Source organism: Pan troglodytes, chromosome 1 (genome assembly GCF_028858775.2).
Source record: "Pan troglodytes isolate AG18354 chromosome 1, NHGRI_mPanTro3-v2.0_pri, whole genome shotgun sequence".
NCBI classification, from domain to species: Eukaryota; Metazoa; Chordata; class Mammalia; order Primates; family Hominidae; genus Pan; species Pan troglodytes.
This window is the reverse complement of record NC_072398.2, coordinates 177,055,699-177,080,131: the sequence shown is the minus strand read 5'-3', so window position 1 is coordinate 177,080,131 and position 24,433 is coordinate 177,055,699. Positions and strand designations below refer to the sequence as shown.

The following is a 24,433-nucleotide window of genomic DNA, read 5'->3' as shown; positions in this document are numbered from 1 at the left end:
GACTGAAGCACAGATGAGCACTCACTGTTCCTCCTAAGTACTAAGTTGCACAAAAGGAGACAGGATGTAAGGCAAGGCTCTTCTGAATCACTTCTCTGATGGTCTTCCAATTCGTGTCTACAAATGCACAGAAATCTCCCCATTTTCAATAAATAATAGTAGCTGGAAATGAGGAGCTTTTCAGAATGACAAAAATAGACCCCCGGCTTTCCAATTAGATTCTCTTCAACTTAATGCATCAAACATTGAGCATTGATTCTTTTCTGGGTGCAGAGTTATGCAAAGATGGACGAGGAAGAGCTGTTGTCCTCCAGCAGCTTAATCTCACAGGGGACCAGACATACACTCCAATGACCATAACTCAAGGTGGAGTATATGTTAGAGTGAAGACTAAGTGCTCAGAGGGCACAGAGGAGACAGCAATCCTCTGAGCTGGGTGAATCCAACAATGCTTTTTGGAGCTGGTGGCATTTGAGCTGGTCTTCAAAGATGCCCAGTACTTCCATAATTTGGGATGGGAGCCTGGAGAAGATGGGAAGGGAGAAGGGCATTTCAAGTGAGGAGAACTACAAGGGCAAAGGTGGGAAAAGGGCTATGTGCAGGAGACTGCAAGAGGTTTGGGTTCAATTCCAATCCTTTTGTTTTATAGTTGCTAGCCATAGGCCAGTGTAGTTCAATGGTTCTCAAACTTGGGCATGCAACAAAATCACCTGGAGGGCTTGCTGCAACACAGATTCTTGGTTCTCATCTCCAGAATTTACAATTCAGACAGATCTGAGGTTGAGCTAGGGAATTTGCATTACTAACAAGTTCTCAGGTGAGGCTGATCCTGCTGTCCCAGGAACCACACTTTGAGAACCGCTGCTATAGTAGGTGTTGTTGGTGCTCTGCCCAGATGCCTTTTACCAAGCCATTGTACTCATGAGCCAGCTGCTGTGAGTGTTGGCTGCTAATGGCTCACAGATGCACTCTTTGCTGAGAATTTGCCCTCATGACAGGAGCTATCTTACCCAGAAATACCTGTGAAATTATATCCTTCACCTGAGTGTGGCCCACAGCCAATGACTGATGGATTTGAAATTCCAAAGCCTTTTCCCTTGCTGCAAGGTGGGGCAGTCTACTTCTCCGGTGCCAGTCATGCTTCAGAGCTCCCTATGGGATCAGACTGAGGCTAGACTTCAGCAGAAGCCATGTTTAATTTTTCCCTCTGCCTGATCCTGCTTCTCTCACTTCCTTAGAGGTTTCTCCTGAGAGCGCTCCCTCAATAAATCACTCTTCAAAGAATCCTTGTTGGAGGCTCTGCTTCTAGAGAACCTGACCCAGAGCAGTCCCCTTCTGGGTCTTTTCTGATTATGAGTCTTCATTAGTGGGGCTTGTTATCTGCTGAAACATAGTGTGGGATGAGGAGTCAGGTGGCGCAACCTGCAACTTTCATTGACATTCGCTGTCTTGAGTAGCCTATCATTAACTAAATTCCTTCCTTTGAGATGGGGCTCAGGGAAATCCCCTTCAGTTACACTCCCTTTACTTTGGATGCTTTTTCACCTTCTGCTATGGATTGAATTGTGCCCCTCTAACCCCCAAAATGCATATGTCAAAGATTTAACCTCCTTTTATTTAGAGACAGGGCCTATATAGAGGTAATGAAAATCACATGAAGTCATAAGGGTGTGGCCTTGATAAGACAGGAATAGTGTCCCTTAAGAGACACCAGAATGCTCTCTCTGCACACACACAAAGAAGAGCTCGTGTGAGCACACAGCAAGGTGGCAGCTACCTACAATGCAGGAAGAAAGGGTTCACCAGAAACTATGCCAGCACCCTGATCTCAGACTTCCAGCCTCCAGAGTGGTGAGAAAATAAATGTCTGTTGTTTCAGCTACCCAGTTTATGATATTTTGTTACAGCAGCTGGAGCTAAGACAACTTCCTTCATCATGCTTTACCTCCAGCAGTCTCCTCTGGTGTATCCTGCCTGATTCTCTCCAGCTCCATCTTCCCTGCCATTCTGTTATTAACCTCGAGGCTCTCTGGAGACATTCTCCATCCTCCTGAGCCACCTGCAGCCCTCTTCAATCTAATCAAGGGACTGTTGGATAAGCCTTTCATAACCATGACACACTTAATAAAGTCTCTAGCTTTGAGAGAACATATGCCAGTTCTCAGCTTCTTCCTTCACCAAAATCCTCATTTCACAGTACTTAGTGAGTGGGCGTCCCATTTTGATGTTAGGGGTTATAGCTGCTCCCTTGAAGATAAAATGTTTTTCTTTTTATAATTCTTTTTGTTGTGAATGTTTTGAGAAAGGGGATGGAGTAAAAATCGCTTTACCCCATCATCTTTAACCAGAAGTATCCATTTTATATTTATAAACTTATATATATGTATATATATAAAATTCATATCCCATTATAAAATGTTTGTATATATCATACTTTCTAATATATGGCTGCGTAGTAGTTTCCAGTTTTTCTGTCTTATAAACATCATTGCTATAAATTTTGTCCACTTATCTTTGTATATTCCTTTATCTGATTACTAGGCTATATTTCTAGAAATGGAATTTCTGTGTCAGACTACATGCATGTTTAAAACTTTGATGTACACTGCCACACACTATCTCCCAGAAGGCTCTCTATCAGGGTCAAGTTACAAAGAGTTGCTGGAACATCACCTAGAAGGTGAAGCCCACAAAGGATGCCTCCCCCAGCCTGACCCCTGCAGAGAGGCATTCCTGAGAGAGGGCTCAACAAATGCAATATGCTATAAAAAAAAATCTGTATAAATGAGTGATAAACACAATTTTCATTTCTGTAATATTTCTTTGCCTAGACTTGGTACATGGTAAAAAGGTCATTAAATTTTTACTTTTTTATCCATCGCTTTAAATAAGTATTTATTGGTTTAAACTTTATGCAAGGCGCTGTGATAGGCATTGGTCCACAGTAAGCGATCCAAAAATTCATATATTGTTGACTAGCTTTATTCAAAGCTCCTCAAAGATTCTATAGTATAAAGAGATATAGGCGTGCAAATAAATGAACAATGTTCACTTATTCAGTCAACAGATATTTCTTGAGAATATATGTGCCAGGCACTATTCTAAGCCCTGAGGATACAGTCATGAGCAGAAGCAAAAAAACCCCCTGCCTTGGGGAGCTTACATTCTAGTAAGAGAGATGATAAACATGATATACATGGTAAACAGAAAAAATACATGTTAGACAGTTATAAGCAGGGCTGTCCCTATAAGGGTGAGAGAGCCCCGAGTAATTCAATTGGATTAAATTTCCTACTCAAGAGGATCACACCTGAATGCAGGTGGCACTGCCCTCATCTTTCAAAGGATACTTGGGCCATCATTAATATCATTAAAAGAAAAAAATTTAAGTGGAATTTTAATGATAGAAATGAAGAGTCAGGTATAAGAACTCCTAAATACAGAACACAGGGTGACTGCGTCAGGTCCCTAACCTAAGAAAAGAAGAAAAATAAAACAGGGAAGAAAGATTTAATGTGTTTGTCTTGCGAGGGTAAGGTGCAGGAACACTCTAATTTTAATAGGGAGGCCAGAGAAAGGCTTATTGAGAAGGAAATTTTGTGTAAGGACCTGATGTCAATGAGGAAGCCAGCTATACTGATACCAGTGGCAAGAGCACTACAGGCAGAGGAAACAGCAAACACAAAGGCCTCAATACATAGTACACACAGCACAGTGGCAGTCAGGAGTCCATGGGCAGGTGGAGAAAAGGCCACATGAAAGGGAAAGAGGATGCCAGTTGAGGACAAACGAGAGTTTAAAAAGGTGAGGGGCTGAGAGCAGTGGCTCACACCTATATTCCCAACACTTTGGGAGGCCAAGGCAGGAGGATCCTGTGAGCCTGGGAGCTCGAGACTAGCCTGGGCAACATGGTGAAACCCCATCTCTATAAAAATACAAAAAGTTAGCCAGGCGTGGTGGCATGTGTCTGTAGTCCCAGCTACCCAGGAGGCTGAGGTGGGAGGGTCACCTGAGCCTGGGAGGTCAAGGCTGCTGTGAGCTGTGTTTGTGCCACTGCGCTCCAGCCTGGGCAACAGACCTGCTCTCAAAAAAAAAAAAAAAAAAAAAAAAAAAAAGAGGTGATTGGGGTAGTTCAGCAGTGAAATACAAAACAAAGCAAAAAGGTAAAGCTACATATCATATCTATTGCCTGAAATGTGGAGTGGTTTAAGATGATAATGAGAATGAGTTTTTTAAAGCCTAGAAAAATGAAGTTTAAAGCATGCTGTTTTCAAATACCGTATATGAAATGGGTGTTCTACAGTCATCAATTGTTTCCTGCATCCACAGAAGACAGAGAAAAAAGACTTAAAGATAACTCACCAGGCCTGTGCCAAAGAAATCAATCAGATAACCTCTGGAGATCCCTTTTAGCAATCTGTAAGCCTCAACACAGTGTTTCTTACACAAAGAGTTATTGCCATTTCAGTTTAGAAACTTGGCAAAAAGAAAATGCTCAGCATTTCATTTTATTGAACATGAACACAATTGCTATAATTCACATTCCTTCTCAAAAACCTTAAATGGTTCCAGTGTTACAAGAAAATACCTGAAAGCCTGTGATCTAGCTGTAATGTTCAGTTTTAGTTTCACTTTTTGCTCTACTCAGACTTTTTTATTCATCTTTCCCCAAATTCATCATTATGAATGACTACTCACCTTCACATCTCTTATCTGGTATACCAAGGTGGCTTTTGAAATGCCTTTCCTACTCTTCTCCATTTAAAATTTGCTTTTCCGGGCCGGGCGCAGTGGCTCACACCTGTAATCCCAGCACTTTGGGAGGCTGAGGTGGGCAGATCACCTGAGGTCTGAAGTTCGAGACCAGCCTGGCCAACATGGCAAAACCCCATCTCTACTAAAAATACAAAAAAATTAGCTGGGTGTGGTGGCGGGTGCCTGTAATCCCAGCTCCTAGGGAGGCTGAGGCAGGAGAATCGCTTGAACCCGGGAGACGGAGGTTGCAGTGAGCCAAGATAGCGCCATCCCACTCCGGCCTGGGGGACAAGAGCAAAACTACATCTCAAAAAAAAAGAAAAACTTGGCGAGACTCCATCTCAAAAAAAAATAAATAAAATTAAAGCATATATAAGTAGAAATACTCCTACAATGAACCTCCATATATCTATCACCCAGATTCAATAATTTATTGCCACATTTGCTTCTTCAACTAACCCTCTTTCCTTCATAAAGGCTCTGCTTAAACAGTAAGCAAATTCCAGATTATCAGGCCATTTCAGTCATCCATAGTTCTATATGCATCTCATATGCTTTATATGCATTTCAGTCACCCATAGTTCTATATGCATTTAAGCTCATGCATTTTATTACATAAGCTTAAAGCCAGTATCACACATAGTAAAAGGAATAACACCCAGTCTACAAGAAAATTTCCTCAATTATCTTAAAATGTCCTTTTTTGGTCAGGCGCAGTGGCTAACACCTGTAATCCCAGCACTTTGGGAGGCTGAGGCAGGCAGATCACCTGAGGTCAGGAGTTTGAGACTAACCTGGCCACCATGGTGAGACCCCCAACTCTACTAAAAATACAAAAATTGGCCAGGTGTGGTGGCAGGTGCCTGTAATCCCAGCTACTCAGGAGGCTGAGGCAGGATAATTACTTGAACCCAGGAGGCACAGGTTGCAGTGAGCTGAGATTGTACGACTGCACTCCAGCCTGGGCAACAAGAGAGAAACTCCGTCTCAAAAAAGAAAAAAAAAAAAGTCATTTTTCAGTTTGTCTATTCAAATCAGCATCCACCACGATCCACACATGGCATGTGGTCATAGGAGCTCTTAGGTCTCCTTGAATTTAGAGCAGGCCCCTTTCCTTAATTAACATTTTTTATGCCACTGACTTTTTGAAGAAACCAGGTCGCTTGTCCTGTAGGATGAGCCACATTCTAGACTTGTCTATCAGTTAGGATAGGCTAGGTTATACTGTGGTAACGAGCAATTCCAAAATCTCATTGGCTTAAAACAATGAAGCTTAATTTCTTACTCCTCCTATATACCCATCTCAGATTGAGCTACAGCTGACTGATAAAAACAGAATTCCTTTACCCAAAATACTGAAAAGAATGTAAATAAAAACTGAAACAAATTGATACAAATACTTTAAAGTATATCAGTGACAACTTCCTGTTTAAATAAATATATTGTTAAAAAATCATGCAAGAGCATTTTGTTATAATTACTAGGAAAGATTTGAGGAGCCCTGCTACCTGTTAAACATCAGTATCACTTCCAGACCCAGACTGATAAAAGTAGTTACTGTGTAGAACATTGTTGGTCAATTATGGCACAGGAGGAAAAGAACCCCGAAGGGTCTCACATAGGCAATCAAATGCCTCAGCCTCGAAGTCAATTATTCTTCATCTCATTGGCCAGAACTGGTCACATGACACTACTTAAGCAAATGCCGGAAGTATTATCTTGCCACGTCCAGGAAAAGCACAAATCTGGACATTTCAGTAAGCTGTATTACTGGCTACTAGTGTATTTGATTCCTTGCAGTGTCGCTTTACTTGTTCCTCTATCTCTTGAGTTTCCTGAAAATGGAGGTTATCTCTAGAGTTTGATTAAATTCAGGTTCAGTAATTTTGGCAAGAGTACTTCATAGGCTGGTCTGTGTGCTTCACATAAAATCACATCAGGAAGCATACTGTGTTTGACTGTAGTAGATTGTAGCATTAATGGCTCCCTCTCACCCCAGCCCATTTTTTCTTTTTTTTTTTTGAGATGTAGTTTCACTCTTGTTGTCCAGGCTGGAGTGCAATGGCGTGATCTCGGCTCACTGCAACCTCTGCCTCTCAGGTTCAAGTAATTCTCCTGCCTCAGCCTCCTGAGTAGCTGGGACTACAGGCGCATGCCACCACACCTGGCTAATTTTGTATTTTTAGTAGAAAACAGGGTTTCACCGTGTTGGCCAGGCTGGTCTTGAACCCCTGACCTGAGGTGATTTGCCCACCTCGGCCTCCCTAAGTGCTGGGATTACAGTCATGGGCCACCGTGCTTGGCCCCATTTTTTTCAGATTTCCTTGTATTCATGCCCTTGGGCAGGTACCTCTTGTTTTCACTCTGAGCTTGGACACATGACATGATTTGGCAAGCAGACAACAGCAAATCTGATGGCAAACAGAGACTCAAAGACCATTTGCACTGTATTTAGAGATAGCAGAAGAAAAAGAAAACTTTGCACACTGGGGATTTCCCTCTTTGCTACTTTTCAGAAGGCTGAGACCATCATCTGAAGAAGCCTGGGTTAGCCCCCTGGAGGACAAGAAACAACTTGGAGCAGAGATGAACAGTCCTTGCTGAGGCCACCTAGATCCCTAACCTGCAAACCTTAAAATATGTGAGTGAAGTCATCCTACACTATCTAGACCATAGGAGTTGCCAGCTGACCACAGATACAGCAAAGCAAGCACAAGCCAGAAAAAAACTGCCAGCATATCCCCAGAATTGTGAGCAAATGAAATTGTTGCGTTAAGCCACTATGCTTTGAAGTGGTTTGTAACAGAGCAAAAGCTAACTGATACACTGGTTAATCCATTTTTAATAAATCAATAGATTCAGATCCCTGCATTGTAAAGTTCCCCACCAATCTTTCAATTAATGCTCATCCACTGACTGTTGCCTATATCAATGTTTAATTTCATGCAAATCAATAACTTTTTTCCTTTTTTTTTTTGAGACAGGGTTTTGCTCTGTCACTCAGGCTGGAGTGCAGTGGCACAATCATGACTCACTGAAGCCACGATCTTCTGGGCTCAAGCAAACCTACCACCTCAGCCTCCCAAGCAGCTGAGACTGACTACAGGCACGTACCACTCTGCCTGGTTTTGTTATTTTTAACTTTTTTTGTAGATATGGGATCTAGCTATGTTGCTCAGGCTGGTCTCGAACTTCTGAGCTTAAGCCATCCTCCCACCTTGGCCTCCCAAAGTGCTGGGATTATAGGTGTGGGCCACCATGCCTGGACTAATGATGATTCTCTAATTCTATCATATCTTCCACATCAATGAGCAGGAATTCTTCTGCAAAGCACTTTCTCTCATCTACCAGGGTTATGTCTGTACATGATAGATGCCCAATTCTTTCTTTTTAAATACAAATATTCAAATGAGTAATTCTGCCCTAGTTACATCCCATGGAGTCCAATGAGGGTTTTGTTTTGGTCTTTTATTTTTTCTCTTCTATCAATATGGATTCACTTTTAAATATATTCAGTATGGTTGTAGTCAACTGTAAAATTTTTTTTCCTGCTCAAATTGCCCTTTTTTTTTTTTTTCTAATAAGAGTACCTTCATGTCAGCTTCTGTATCCTCTCGACATTATCCATTAGTCTACTTTCTGGCACAACAAAATGTCCCAGGCTAATCTTGTCTATTTCTTGTCACACTTTTGGAATTGGCCATTCCTCCAAAGAGTCTTGGTTCCAATTAATGGGAAAGGTATTTAGAGATCACAATCTGGGTACTTGATGTGCTCACTGATACTTGGATGTCACTGCTTCTAGATCTTTTCATGGACTTAAGAAATAGTATTCTTAAATAAGAGAAAGAGGGCCGGGTGTGGTGGCTCACGCCTGCAAACCCAATGCTTCGGGAGGCTGAGGTGGGCAGATTGCTTGAGCCCAGGAGTTTGAGACCAGCCTTTACTCCAGCCTGGGTGACAGGGCAAGACTTTATCTCAAAAACAACAACAAAAAGTAAGATTATGTGTTTCTAACCCTTCTCTGAGGTTTTCAAGCCAGAACAAATAAAAGTAAAGGCCGGGTGCGGTGGCTCATGCCTGTAATCCTAGCACTTTGGGAGGCCAAGGTGGGCAGATCGCTTGAGCTCAGGAGTTCGAGACAATCCTGGGCAACACGGTGAAACCCCTTCTCTACAAAAAATACAAAAATTAGCCAGGCATGGTGTTATGCACCTGTAGTCCCAGATACTTGGGAAGCTGAGGTGGGAGGATGGCTTGAGTCCAGGGGATGGAGGTTGCAGTGAGCCAAGATCGAGCCACTGCACTATAGCCTGGGTGACAGCTAGACCCTACTGCAAAAAAATATTTTTTTAAATTAAAAAGTAAAATCACTCGTTTTACAGGGCCCACCTCAGGTTCCATGACCTCAGTGAAACCCTTCCATAAGTACTTTCTCTTTTCTGACCTCTTACATTGTTTACTCTCTATATTGCTCACTTAGTCCTTTGCATCAATCAATCAATTAAAAAATTAATGCACTACGATCTGAAGAGCACCAGAGTGGATGCTGTGGGGATGCAATGTATTACCCATTAAATTTTCATGTGCAGTCACTTCCTTGATTAAGCTATATACTGAAGCCAAACCTTTCTAATTTCCCCCATGGTGGCCAGTACTGCTGATTGATAAAAACAGAATTCCTTTACCCCAAATATTGAAAAGAATGTAAATAAAAACTGAAACAAATTGATAAAAATCCTTTTAATAAAGTATATCAGTGACAACTTCCTGTTTAAATATATTGTTAAAAAATCATGCAAGAGCATTTTGTTACCATTATGAGGAAAGATTTGAGACTACTGTTCCTTCTGCAGAAACGCTATGCACAGATGCAAAATGATCAAAGGCTGATAGAATAATGAATCTCAAGTAAGTAGCGGAGCCATCATGTGCCTGTATGGGAAAAAAATCAATATAAATGCTTTTAGCAGTGCTAGTTAACTGTTAACAAGCAGTTAGCAAAAGAAACAGCTTGATGCAAGAGTAATATTCTAAATATATAACAACACATAAGGCCAGCTACATATAATAGTTGTGGTACATATCAGCTAAATACCAGCCTTGATTTGATGAAAAATAGCAACTGGAGCTAAAAACTGCAACTCTCATTTTTTGTAGGGACAGGGTCTCACCGTGTTGCCCAGGCTGGTCTTGAACTAGCCTCAAAGCTAGTCTCCCAAAGTGCTGGGATTACAGGCATGAGCTACCATGCCCAGTTTCTAATTTTTTAAAAGTGTCAGCTGGGTGCAGTGGCTCACACCTGTAATCCCAGCACTTTGGGAGGCTGAGGCCGACAGATCACCTGAGGTCGGGAGTTTGAGAACAGCCTAACCAACATGGAGAAACCCTGTCTCTACTAAAAATACGAAATTAGCTGGGCGTGGTGGCACGCACCTGTAATCCCAGCTACTTGAGAGGCTGAGGCAGGAGAATCGCTTGAACCCGGGAGGCAGAGATTGCAGTGAGCAGAGATAGCACCACTGCACTCCAGCCTGGGCAACAAGAGCAAAATTCCATCTCAAAAAAAAAAAAAAAGTGTCTTTCTAAAGTATTTTTCATAATAAAGAAGTTTCCTTTGGTTAATGTTGCCTCAGAATACGCTACCCTGAAGCATGACTACATTTTTATATTTATATAATTTCTCTGGAAAGCAATTAGCCAATATATTTTAAAAGCTATAAGTATGTTTACAACCTTGCACCCAGTAATTCTATTCCTTGAAATTTAATCTTAGAAAGTAAGAAAAAAGGTGAAGGTCCCAGTAGCAGGAATATGCATAGATGTCCCCTGTGTATTACAGAGGGGACAAACTGTGTAATGACAGAGGAAGAAAAAGAAAATTAGTTTAAATGTATGCCAACTGGCAAATGTTATTTTAAAATTGTACTTACGAAGCCTGTGATATAATACTAAGTTAAAAAAAAAAGATGACACAAAATTGTTCACACATTATTATTCTAACTGTACAGCATATGGTCAACAACTAGAAGAAAATAAATACAGTAAAAGTTTTTGTGACAGGGTAATAAAATTCTGGGTGATTTCCAGCCTCCCATTCCCCCTTGCTATTTTCCAAATTTTCTATAATGCTGTAACCCTCCACAGTGGAGTCCTGAAACAATATATGAAAGGTAGCAGGGGCTTACTAATCATAACCCACTAGGTAAAGACAGAAAAAAACAGGAAGATAAAATTCAGTAACATTAATCATTTTTCAGGACCTCACTGGCCTCCCCAGTACTTGGGTGAATTTTGGTGGGAGAGAAAGGAACTAATGGGATTCAAAAACTTCCTACAGAATTTTTTGAAACACTGATTTAATAGCAGCTTCTGGCAAGTTGTGAAGAAGTAAACTTAATGGATAAGGTACTATTTTAACCCTCATTTAGGGAAACTTTAATTAAACAAAGCATGACCACCTAATAAATAGATATTCAGTTGTTTTGCGTTTGTCTAAAACCAGGGCCTGACCAACTACCAGGAATAGCGGAACTCCTGATGAGGCAGCAGCTTCCTCATCAACGGGCATTCATTTCACTTGACAAGCAAAGCCCAGTGGAATGTTGTCGAAAAATACTGGTTGTCTTTCCACCTCATCTCTCTTTGGCTTATTTGTTGCTGATCCTATGCTCTAGTTCCCCTTATATGAATCTCGCTTGTCCTTTCATGCTTAAATTAACATTCAATTTTGGCATCGCGACCCTTTTTTCATTCCTATTCTAAAATGCCTACAGAATCAAATGAAAGAAAGCAAACCAAATAAATACTTCAAAGTAAATGAATGAGAAAAATAAAACAAAAAATAAATGAATTGTTTTATCTTGCCGTCACTCTCTATGAAAGGTAAGAACCTAATTTATGAATGTACATTTAGCTTATATTATTATTGAGAATAACTTTCTCTACCGGTTGATTTAGGTACAAACCTATAATATCATGAGGATATTTACTAACTATGACTATGGAGATAGGTTTAAAGTCTAAATACATTGTGCAGGTTAATTTTTAATTCTATAAAGTATATTCACTTACCACAATTTCTTCATTTTGAAGCTGCCCCTCTGTGTGTACCAAATCTAAAACATAAATGCAACAGAAGAAATGAGTTAAGGGTCAAAATACATGAGAATAGCTATTGAAATTTATGTTCAGCAAAATATGATATCTGGTAAATTATGAGACCAGGTTTGAAGGAATCATCGTTTGCATGTTGAAATTTAATTTAAAAATAGAGGTATATGATATACAAGGCAAAAAAGATAAACTATGAGCTATAAAATATCCTAGTGAGTATAAGCAAAAGGAAATGCAAAGGTCAATTATATTAATAGTAAAAGGATATAAGGAACTGATAAAATGTGAAAATTTCTTTTTAAAACATTTATTTAAAAAAATCCCCCTTTCAAGAAAAAAAAGTGAACATTTGAGGATCCAGCTACTAACAGAAAGGAGCCATTTTGCCATACCCACGGGTAACAACTAGAGCTGAGTTTCTCAGTGAAACTTTCACTATGATGCATAATCGTGTGGCCCAAGAAGTAATCTTTTCTGGTATCCAAATTTTAAAAATGTTTCCTTATGTAATTTTAGAGCAGATTAATTTATTTTATCATGAGTTAATCATATCAAACAATTCTTTTGGAAACATGAAAGATTTAATTGCTATAATGGTAGCTAATGACAGCCGGGCACAGTGGCTCACGCCTGTAATCCCAGCACTTTGGGAGGCCGAGGCGGGCGGATCACGAGTTCAGGAGATCAAGACCATCCTGGCTAACACGGTGAAACCCTGTCTCTACTAAAAATACAAAAAAATTAGCCGGGTGTGGTGGCAGGCGCCAGTAGTCCCAGCTACTCGGGAGGCTGAGGTAGGAGAATGGCGTGAACCCAGGAGGCGGAGCTTGCAGTGAGCCGAGATCGCGCCACTGCACTCCAGCCTGGGTGACAGGGCAAGACTCCATCTCAAACAACAACAACAACAACAAAAAAGATAGCTAATGACAGTATTCAAAATTAACTTCACATTAAATAATGTACACAATGTAAAAGCCCCGTAGTATTAAAAGAGAAGTCTCTGTGTTTGTTTCCTAACCCTTTTCTGAAATAATGAAAATCAGTAATCTGCTTTACCCCTTCTTTCTCCTCTAGTCCTGCTTCCTAGAAGTAAACATTCTCAACTCTTCAAGCTATTTTTCCTGAAATTATAATATGCTTTTATTCCTTTTTGATAAATTTTTTACTGACTTTATATAGTATGGTAGGTGAAATTTTAGCTTTTTAAAACCGAAATCCCCTCTTCTTCCTCCTTCAACTTCTCCCTCTTTCTCTCCTCTCAAATTTGAAATCCTATTTGATGGTTACATTACTCTGTCTATCTAAAGGTTATTTACTCCTGAAATAATACATTATAATGATATTTTCTTTCTTGTACAACTCTATCACCAGAAATTAATAATAAACGTTTTCATTTGCTTAGTTTTTTTAGTTATGAAAAATTGAAAAATATCGGCTGGGCATGGTGGCTCACACCTGTAATCCCAGCATTTTGGGAGGCTGAGGTGGGCAGATCACAAGGTCAGGAGATTGAGACCATCCTGGCTAACACGGTGAAACCCCATCTCTACTAAAAAAAAAATACAAAAAATTAGCTGGGCATGGTGGCGGGCACCTGTAGTCCCAGCTACTCGGGAGGCTGAAGCAGGAGAATGTCGTGAACCCAGGAGGTGGAGCTTGCAGTGAGCCGAGATCATGCCACTGCACTACAGCCTGAGCAATAGAGTGAGACTCAGTCTCAAAAAAAAAAAAGAAAAGAAAAATATCAAACATACTTAGGAGAGAACATAAAAAAACTCCCACATATACCCATAAGCTAGATTTTATAATTACTAACATTTCATCATAGTGGATTTATCAATTTTTTTTTTCACTAAAGTATTTTAGGCCAGGTGTGGTGGCTCACTCCTATAATACCAGCACTATGGGAAGCTGAGGTGGGTGGACGATTTGAGGTCAGGAGTTTGAGACCAGCCTGGCCAACATGGTGAAAACTCTGTCTCTACCAAAAATACAAAAATTAGCCAGGCAACGTGGTGCACGCCTGTAATTCCAGCTACTCAGGAGGCTGAGGCAGGAGAATCACTTGAACCTGGGAAGCGGAAGTTGCAGTAAGCCGAGATTGCGCCACTGCACTCCAGTCTCAAAAAAAAAAAAAAAAAAAAGTTAAAGCAAGTGCAAGTGTAAGACATTATTGACATTTCATCTCTAAATACTTTTTTGTTCTTTTGAGACAGGGTCTCACTCTGTCACCTAGATTGGAGTGTACTGGCACAATCTCAGCTCATGGCAACCTTCACCTCTGAGGCTCAAGTGATCCTCCTTCCTCAGCCTCCCAAGCAGCTGGGACTACAGGTGCATGCCACCACACCTAGCAAATATATATGTATATTTTTTGTAGAGACAAGATTTCTCCATGTTGCCCAGGGTAGTTTCTTGAATTCCTGAGATCAAACGATCCGCCCACCTCAGCCTCCTAAAATGCTGGGATTATGGGCGTGAGCCTAGCTTCCCCTAAATACTTAATTATCCATTTCTAAATAATAATTCTTTATATAACCATAATACCACCATCATAACATTAAAAATAGTGGTTTAATATAATATGAAACCCAATTCCTATTCAAATTTCCCCAATTGTCCCTGTCTTTTTTAATTAGTTTATTAAAATCAGAATTAAGTCTCTTTTAACCTTGAACTGCTTTCTCTCCCCTACACACATTTTTTAATGTCTTTGACTTACTGAAGAGACCAGGTCAGTTGTCCTGTACAATGTCCCACATTCTAGATTTTTTTTTTTTTTTTAAGAGATGGGGTCTTGCTCTGTCACCCAGGCTGGAGTGCAGTGGCGTGATCACAGCTCATTGCAGTCTCAACCTCCTGGGCTCAAGTGGTCCTTCCATCTCAACCTCCCAAGTAGCTACGATTACAGGCACATGTCACCATCCCTGGCTAATTTTTAATTTTTTTTTGTAGAGACAACATCTTGCCATGTTTCCTAGGCCAGTCTTGAACTCCTGGACTCATGCAATGCTCCTCCCTCAGCCTCCCAAAGTGTTGGGATTACAGGCATGAGCCACTGTGCCCAGGCCCCACATTCTAGATTTTATCATCTTGTCTATTCGTGGTTTCACTTAATTTGTTCCTCTATCCTCTATATTTCTTATAGATTGGAAATTAGAGCTAAAAGCTTGATTATTTTCAGGGTTTGAGGTCTTCATTAATGTCTTGTGATCTTTCTTTTGCTACTTGTGGATCATTTGAAAACTGTGCATCATTTGAAAACTGTGTGCATGAGCCACACTTATTGATTACTGGACTTAAATAAGGTGACCAGAAATGAGCTGGCCTTTGTCAGTATCCATAGGTCTTTTTTCTAGGGCCATTTAGTTTCTCCAAAGATGAATGTTCCAGTCTCCCAGCTGAGGGTATATTCTTGGCTGCTGAAGTTAATACCAGAACACAGGAAAGAGGCTGGTGTTCCCACTATTCAATATGTAGGCTTCCACTAGTATCCTATTTTCAACTCCATGTCTCACTCACTCCCTACTATATCTGGTCTCCTGAGCCTCAACATTCTATATTTGCAGTTGTCTCTTGAGGGTTGTGGTGGAGGTCTGTGGGATAAAGGAGTGGTCACCTAGTTTTGTAGGACGGAAGAAGGTACCTAGAGTCTGATTACTCTGTAAATAGATGTTCAACTAATCATCCTTGTTTTCTGACCCAGGTCTCATTCATACTTCCCATGGCACCTGTTGCCTTTGAGCTCTAGGCCTTTCTGGGGTTTTGTGTGGCAAAGTGGCTTGCTTCTTATTGACATGCTCCTTGTCAAGACCTTAGGTTATAACACAGTTCATTCAGCTAAAGAAGTTACTACTCTTCAATCTGCTTTCTCTTTATCATAATATACACTGATCTCTCACATTTGCTTTAGTTTGCTGGTTGTTAAATCTTTTGTCCTTGTAGGTTTATGCCTCTTTTTATTCCTTTACTATTATTTTCATGGTATTTTGAAAGGGAAAATAGACATATGAAGGCAAGATGATGTGTTTAATTAAGTAGAGGCTATCAATTCTGCTGGTGATATTTAAATAGTACCCTTAATCAGGACAAAAGGAAAGAAGATGAGAAACTAATATTTATTGTCTATTATATGCCAGACACTAGTTCACCAAAACCTTGAATGATAGATATCATCACCATTTTCCTAATAAGGATTCTGAAACTGAGAAAAATTAAGTCACATGTTAATACTTATATAACCAGTAAATGAAGAAGCAGCTTTGTATTCAAACCTGGGTCTTTCTAGACCCTAAATGTGTCACAAGGATCATTAAAGTCATCTTTTTTCACCAAAGTGCAGCTAGATGAGAAATGCAGAATCAAAGGAATATTATCTACTCCTTCATGCTCAGAACAATGCTGGTGAAACACATACCTTTTTCAATCCATTGCTCAAAATCAACTGGCTCTTTAGACGTGCTTTTTTCAATCTTCAAGGTCTGTACTAACATTGTAAACAAAGTAAGTAAAGTGTTAATCTGGCTGTATGTTTTTGTCCCTATATTTCTTTTTCCCTCTGCCTGAGATTATCATGCACAGTGGAACTACACAGAGCACTGGGATCAGAAACAACATGGAAGTTAACTCTGTATGTTTCCAAAAAACCCTATGGTAAAATATAGTCTTGTGTAACTAATCTTCCAAATGTTCGCAACCATACAACACACAGCAAGTAGAGCTTTTCTGAATTTGGCATTGTTCCGATTTTTTTGTGTGTATGGCGATAATACTACTATTGGTGGTCTTGGTCATAAACATTTATGGAGAGCCTATGATGAGTCAAACATATTTATCCATTCACTTTTGACTACAATCTTATGAGAAAGGTATTTTAACCCACTTTACTGGTGAGAAAACAGGTTTAGAGGAGCCAAGCAAGGTGTTCAATGATATACAGCTCGTAAGTGCCAGAAATGGAATTCAAACTTTAGGTATGACTCTAGAGCCTCCACGATTAATGAGAGAAGAGACTTATCAGGAATACAGTCATCTTCCTTCTAAACTGGTTTTTCTCCACTGCTCCAGTCCAGTCTCTACCACTCCAGATCCATTCCTCCTCTTCTTTGTCCTGTTCTGTGCCATGAGGGGCTAACCTCTGTGGACTCTATCACCTGGATTCATTTACCCACTGGCTTCTGATTGGATTTGGCCAGTGGGAGACACCAGGGGGAGACTGGGGTGGGGAAGGGAGATCAGCCAATTTTATCTCCACTCCCTCCCTGCTTCAGTGTGACATCTTTGACAGTTTCTCCTGCCTACAGCTCCTATTAGGCCCTTTTACACAGGCTCCAGCTCTCACAGATCTCTGATAACACTATTTCCTTCCCTGTGCCAGGGCTAGTTACAGCTTCCTGCTATAGCTAGTTTCTGAGGGCCTCATCATTCCTTCCCTTGTTTGTTCCCTTAACCCAGGCCATAATTTTGCAAGTAGCCCCATCAATAGAGCCTCTTCATTTGAACCATCTGGGATGTATTCTGTTTCCCGCCATGATTTTGTCTGATACATTTTATCTTTAAATAAATAGGATTAGAATGATGTCCCAAGGGAGATTATCCCCCTAAATTCCTGAGAAAATGCCATTAGTAATAGAAGAATCTCAACTATCCAATGTAAATAATCAGAGTTATCAGATTTTCAACAAGAATTTGACAAATAACTCCAGGACAAATGAATCTAGAATAAAGATGTCATGGAACTTAGTGTTCTAGCAAGCTGGCGTCTTATGTTCCTAATAGGGCCTTTTGCCAAAGACTTTTACATAGTAAATTGCATGGAAATTATTATGTGCTTTGGAAGGGTTTCGAATTTGCAGTTTCAGAGAGGCCAACTGAGCTCAAGGCATTTACCTCATAATCCCCATCCTTTCACCCCAGCAATAAAACTGGATCCCATGCTATAAAGAAAAACTAGTGTTTTGCCAAAAGTTTACATATATGCCTTCTGCCTGTGGAAAAAATGAAAGGATAATGAAAACTAAAATATTAGCCTTACCTGGAGCACCAAAAAAAAAAAAAAAAAGAAAGAAAGAAAGAAAAAAAAATTAATGTAAGATTTGCTTACCAAAGTAACTTTGGATTACAAGCCTTTCAATCCTTACATGTTTGTGGAAACAAATAATGAATTCCTGGGGAAACATTCCTGTGGTGGTCCAAAACGTTTCTGGATTCCTATTGTTAATTTTAAAGAAAAAATAAGAATAGCCAAATATAAATGGTTAATCATAAAATTTTATTGAATACCTGTTTTTTAAAATTAAATGACTACTGGATTCTCACATCTCCTTTCTGTTAATTCTGCCTCTAATCTCTCTCCAACTTTAATAATTCTTCTTTACTACTACCAGGTATTCTTTTCTAAAACACAGAAACGGAATTGATGTCACTTCTATCTAAATGCCTCAGTGGTCCCTTTATTGCCTATAATTCTAAACTCCTTTGTATGGCATTTAAGACTGTAGGATCTGGTTCCACCACTAAGTTATAGTCTCTTCCATCACTGTGGTCACACTGGGCCACTTAAAATTCTGCAAATATGTTAGGCAGGCTCTTGCTTCTGTACCTTAGTTCATTCATGAGGTTTTTTTTGACCTGAAAAACCCTTCTTCCCCTTGCATAAGTTCATTCACTTTCTGGTCCCATTTATCTAACCCCACCAAATCAGAATCACTTCCTCCCTCTTTTGCACTTATCTCATACTCAGCCTCCATCTCTACATTGGCACTTAATCTCCTGTGTTTCTATGGCTCCCACTAGATGCTGAGCTCTGAGTCCAGTTTCTTTCTCTTACTCACCTTTGTAACCCTACAACTGCTACAATGGCTCACCCATAGCAGACACATGCTAAATGTTTGTTCAAACAAAAATTAAAACATGCACTCTAAGTCATATATAGGCAAAATAGTATATATTATGGTTTTGACTACAGAAATAATCATTTCTATTTTAACTATATAAGCTTTTCTTTTTTGGAAGTAAAATTTACCTACAGTGGAATTTACCTTAAGGGCATAACTTAGTGAGTTTTGATAAATGTATACGCTTATGTAACCAATACTCCAATGAAAATATAGAACATTTCCATGACTCCAGAATTTCCCTTATCTTTCCTTCCAGACAATCCCTACCTCCCTTAGGCAACCAGTGCTCTGATTTCTATCACCACCAACTATGCTACAATGTTTTCATTCGTGATTTTGTTTGATATTTTTGTTGGATATTTTAATTGCTTGCAGCTTTTTACTATTAGGAACAAAGCTGCTCTAAGTATTCTTGTACAAGTGCTTGTGAACATGTTTTCATTTCTCTGGGTAATTACTAAGAGTGGAATTGCTGGGACATAGGGTAAAAGTATATTTAACTTTATAAGAAACTGTCAGCTTTCCAAAGTGGTTGTACTATTTTGCACTCCATTTTCTTTCTTGTCATGTCTTTGTCAGGCTTTGCTATCAGGATAACGTTGTTCTCATAAAACAATTTGGGAAATGTTTCCTTCTCTATTTTTGAGAAAGTTTGTGGAAGACTGGTATTTCTTCCCTAAATATTTGACCGAATTTAATTTCTATAATAGATATGAGGCTGTCCAGAATTTCCAATTGATCTTGTGTTATTTTTATAGGTTGAGCTTTACAAGAAATCTGTCCATTTCATCTAAGTTGTCAAATGTATTAGCTTAAATTTGTTCTTTATATATGATTCCTTTAGAATACGTAGTGATATTACTTTCATTCCTGGTTCTAATAAATTGCATTTTCTCTATTTCGTGGCTAATCTTGTTAGAGGTTTATAACTTTTATTAATCCTTACAAATAATCAACTTTAGGCTTTATTATTTTTTCTAATAATTGTCTATTTTGTTGATTTCTGCTCTCACCTTTACTATTTATTTTCTTCTATTTACTTTGGGTTTAATTTGCTCATTTTTTTCTAGCTTCCTAAGGTGAAAATTTAGATTATTGGTTTTACATTTTTTCCTTTTTAACATAAGTATATATGCTATTACTTTCCCTTGAGACACTGCTTTAGCTGCATCCTACAAATTTGGTGTGTTACATTTTCAACGTCATTCTGTTAGAAATACTTTCTAAGGCCAGGCATGGCGGCTCACTCCTGTAATCCCAGCACTCTGGGAGGCTTAAGGAGGGTGCTCACCTGAGGTCAGCAGTTCAAGACCAGCCCGACCAACATGGTGAAACCCCGTCTCTACTAAAAACACAAAAATTAGCCAGGTGTGGTGGCACATGCCGGTAGTCTCAGCTACTTGGGAGGCTGAGGCCCAGGAGGCAGAAGTTGCCATGAGCTGAGATTGCACCACTGCACTCCAGCCTGGATGACAGAGGGAAACTCCATCTCAAAAAAAAAAAAAAGAAAGATTTTCTAAGATCCCTTCTGATTTCTTTTTTGACCCATGGGTTATTTAGAAGTGCAGTGTTTAATTTCTAAGTTTTGGGGGGTTTTCTGAATATCTTTTTGTTGTTTATTTCTAATTTAATTACACAGCGGTCAGAGAACATACTATCTAAGATTTTAATCTTGAAATATATTGAGACTTATTTTATGTTTCAGCACATTTCAGTGAATGTTCAATATGTTGGGTTTTAAGAGACAGAGTCTCGCTCTGTCACCCGGACTGCAGTGCAGTGGCACAATCTTGGCTCACTGCAGCATTGACGTCCTGGGCTCAAGCCATCCTCATGCCTCAGCTCCAAAAGGAGCTGGGACTACAGGTACATGCCACCATGACTGGCTAATTTTTGTGTTTTTTCGTAGAGATGGGGTTTTGTCATGTTGTCCAGGCTGGTCTCAAACTCCTGAGCTCAGGCAATCCGCCTGCCATGGCCTCCCAAAGTGCTGGGATTACAGGCGTGAGCCACCATACACAACCCATCAATACATTCTTGTTCCATGTTGTTGATTATAGTGTTCTATAACCGTCAACAAAGTCAAGGTTATGACATTATTCAGATCATCTATGTCTTTATTGATTTTCTGCCAAATTGTTCTATCATTACTGAGAAAAGGGTATTAAAATCTCTAACTATAACTGTGAATTTGTCTATTTCTCCCTTTCATCTGTCAGATTTTGCTTTATGTAGTTTAAAGAACTATTATTAGGTCCATATACACTTAGGATTATCCTCTCTTCCTTTTTCTCTTTTTTTTTTTTTTTTTTTTTTTGAGGCAGAGTCTCACTCTGTCGCCCAGGCTGGAGTGCTGTGCACAATCTTGGCTCACTGCAAGCTCCGCCTCCCGGGTTCATGCCATTCTCCTGCCTCAGCCTCCCGAGTAGCTGGGACTACAGGCATGCGCCACCACGCCTGGCTAATTTTTTTTATTTTTAGTAGATACGGGGTTTCACCGTGTTAGCCAGGATGGTCTCGATCTCCTGACCTCGTGATCCGCCCGCCTCAGCCTCCCAAAGTGCTGGGATTACAGGCGTGAGCCACCGCACCCAGCTATCCTCTCTTCCTAATGAATGGACTCTCTGACACTATAAAGTGTCCCCTTTGTCTCTGCTAATACTCCTTGTCTGATATTTTTGTCTGACATGAATATAACTACAGCGACTTTCTTTTTTTTTTTTTTTTTTTTTTTTTTTTGAGACGGAGTCTCGCTCTGTCGCCCAGGCTGGAGTGCAGTGGCGTGATCTCGGCTCACTGCAAGCTCCGCCTCCCGGGTTCACGCCATTCTCCTGCCTCAGCCTCCCGAGTAGCTGGGACTACAGGCGCCCGCTACCACGCCCGGCTAATTTTTTGTATTTTTAGTAGAGACGGGGTTTCACCGTGTTAGCCAGGATGGTCTCGATCTCCTGACCTCGTGATCCGCCCGCCTCGGCCTCCCAAAGTGCTGGGATTACAGGCGTGAGCCACCGCGCCCGGCCTACAGCGACTTTCTTATGTAAACTGTTTGTAGGATGCATCTTCTTTCATCCTTTTATTTTCAACTATTCATATCTTTATATTTAAAATGCATATCTTTTAGACAATATATATTTGGGTCTTGGATTTTTATCCAGTCTGACAATCTGATATTTAACTGGAGTGTTTAGCCTCACTGATATTTAGTGTAACTACTGATATGGTTGGGTATAAGTCTACCATCTTGCTATTCATTTTTGTCTCTCCCTCCTATTCTTGTCCTGTTTCTTCTCTCCTGTTTCTGAGTGAATAATTTTTTTTAAATTCCATTTAATTTCTCTATTTTTTTTAGCTATACCTCCTTTATTAGAAATTTTTGAAATAGCTGCTCTCTAGGTTACAACATAAAAACCTCATGATAGTCAATTTACACTGAACATCACTTTTGTGCCATTGTTGTCATATATTTTACATATATAATATATCCCATAATACAGTTTTTTTCATTAAGTGGTCAGTTATCTTTCAAAAAAATTAAAAGAGGAAAAAAAGGCAGTCTTTTATATTTACCCAAATATTTATCATTTCCAGTACACTTAATTTCTTCTTATAGGTTTGATTTTCCATCTAATATTATACCTCTTCAACCTGCAGGATTTCCTTTAGCATTCCTTATGATGCAGGTCTACTTGTGATGAAAAATGCCTTTATCCTATCTTCATTTTTGGAAGACAGTTTAGCTAGACACAGAATTCTGGGTTGACAGGGTTTTTAAATATTTGCTTGTTTCTCCCTTCCCCAGTATTTAAAAGATTTTGCTCCATTGTTGTCTGGCTTCCACTGTTTGTGACGTAAAGTCAGCTGTCATTAGCACTATTGTTCCTCTGTATATAATAGTTTTTATTTCCTTCTAGCTATTTTAAATTTTTTTTCCTTTTTCAGCAGTTTGACTAAGATACAATGTCTGTATTTATCTAGCTTGGGGCTTGCTGAGTTTTTTGGGTCTATAAGTTGGTATTTTAAAATAAAATTGGGAAAAATTCAGCTCAAAAGTAGAAACAACCCAGATGTCCATCAACTGATGAATGCGTAAATAAAATGTGCTATATCCATACAATGAAATCTTGACAATAAATAAGAATGAAGTACTGATATGTGCTACAACATGGATTAACCCTGAGAACATGTAAGTGAAAGAAACCAGGCCAGGTGTGTTAGCACATGCCTGTAATCCAAGCACTCTGGGAGGCCAAGGCAGGTAGGTTGCTTGAGGTCAGGAGTTCAAGACCAGCACAGCCAACATAGTAAAACCCTGTCTCTACTAAAAATACAGAAATGAGCCAGGTGTAGTGGTGCACACCTGTAGTCATAGCTACTTGGGAGGCTGGGACATGAGAATCACTTGAACTCAGCAGGCAGAGGTTGCAGTGAGCTGAGACTGCACCACTGCATTCCAGCTTGGATGACAGAGCAAGACTCTGTCTCAAAAAAACAAAAAACGAAAGAAAGAAACCAGTCACGGCTGGGGGTTGTGGCTCACGCCTGTAATCCCAGCACTTCAGGAGGCTGAGGCAGGTGGATCATGAGGTCAAGAGATCAAGACCATCCTGGCCAACATGGTGAAACTCCGTCTATACTAAAAATACAAAAATTAGACGGATGTGGTGGGGCCTGCCTTAATCCCAGCTACTCGGGAGGCTGAGGCAGGAGAATCGCTTGAACCCAGGAGGCAGAGACTGCAGTGAGACAAGATTGCGCCACTGCACTCCGACACCGTTTCAAAAGAAACCAGTCACAAAAGACCACATGTGTATGGTTCTATTTATATGAAATGTCTCAATAGATAAAATCTACAGAAACAAAGTAGATTAATGCTTGCCTAGGGCTAGTATGGATGGGAAAATACAGGGTGACTGATAACAAGTGTGGGGTTTCTTGTGTGGGGTTTCTTTTTGGGATGATGAAAATGTTCTAAAATTGATTGTGGAGATGGCTATGTAACTCCATGAATAGGCTGGAAGCCACTGAGTTGTACATTCTAAATGGGCGAATTGTATGGTATGTGAATAATATGTCAATAAAGTTGTTACCCCCCCCCAAAAAAAAAGGCCAGAACTACTTTTTTTTTCTTTTTAAGAGACAGGGTCTTGCTCTCTCACTCAGGCTGGAGTACAGTGGCACAAACTTCTGGGCTCAAGTGATCCTCCTGCCTTGGCTTCCCAAAGTGCTGGGATTATAGGTGTGAACCACCTTGCCCAGCCAAGGCCAGCTCTCCTAACTCAAAATTCTGGGTTTTTATAAAATGCTTAATATTTTACAATCTCCTTTCATATTTATATTATTTTAAATTTTACTTATTGAAATTCATTAATTTTAATTGCCTCATGTTTTTCTTTGGATGCTTTCAATGAACATAACCAATAGAATAACATAAAATATCACTTGAATTTTAAAATGACATCTAACTAGGCCGGGTGCAGTGGCTCATGCCTGTAATCCCAGCACTTTGGGAGGCTGAGGCGGGCTGATTATGAGGCCAGGAGTTTGAAACCAGCCTGGCCAATATGGTGAAACCCTGTCTCTTAAAAAAAAAAAAGAAACCCTGTCTCTACTAGAAATACAAAAAATTAGCTAGGCCTGGTGGCGTGCATCTGTAATCCCAGCTA

General features: G+C 39.9%; 1 protein-coding gene across 12 annotated transcripts in view; it reads right to left on the bottom strand.

Annotated features, from left to right (window-relative positions):
* Positions 1-9,483: 9,483 nt before the first annotated feature.
* The window catches only part of IFT25 (intraflagellar transport 25), a 25,365-nt gene continuing 10,415 nt past the window's right edge, over positions 9,484-24,433 (bottom strand). For 9 of the 12 annotated variants that reach the window (XM_513418.8, XM_009458264.4, XM_009458271.5 and 6 more), the window contains exons 3-6: positions 17,975-18,081; positions 16,289-16,357; positions 11,830-11,873; positions 9,484-9,690 (exon numbers count right to left, since the gene is read on the bottom strand). In XM_513418.8, coding sequence (XP_513418.1) covers positions 9,574-9,690; positions 11,830-11,873; positions 16,289-16,357; positions 17,975-18,081 — 337 coding nt within the window. In that variant the 3' untranslated portion in view covers positions 9,484-9,573. The remainder of the gene's footprint in view (positions 9,691-11,829; positions 11,874-16,288; positions 16,358-17,974; positions 18,082-24,433) is intronic. The other 3 variants (XM_054683163.1, XM_063802092.1, XM_016918829.3) reach the window with 1 other exon arrangement.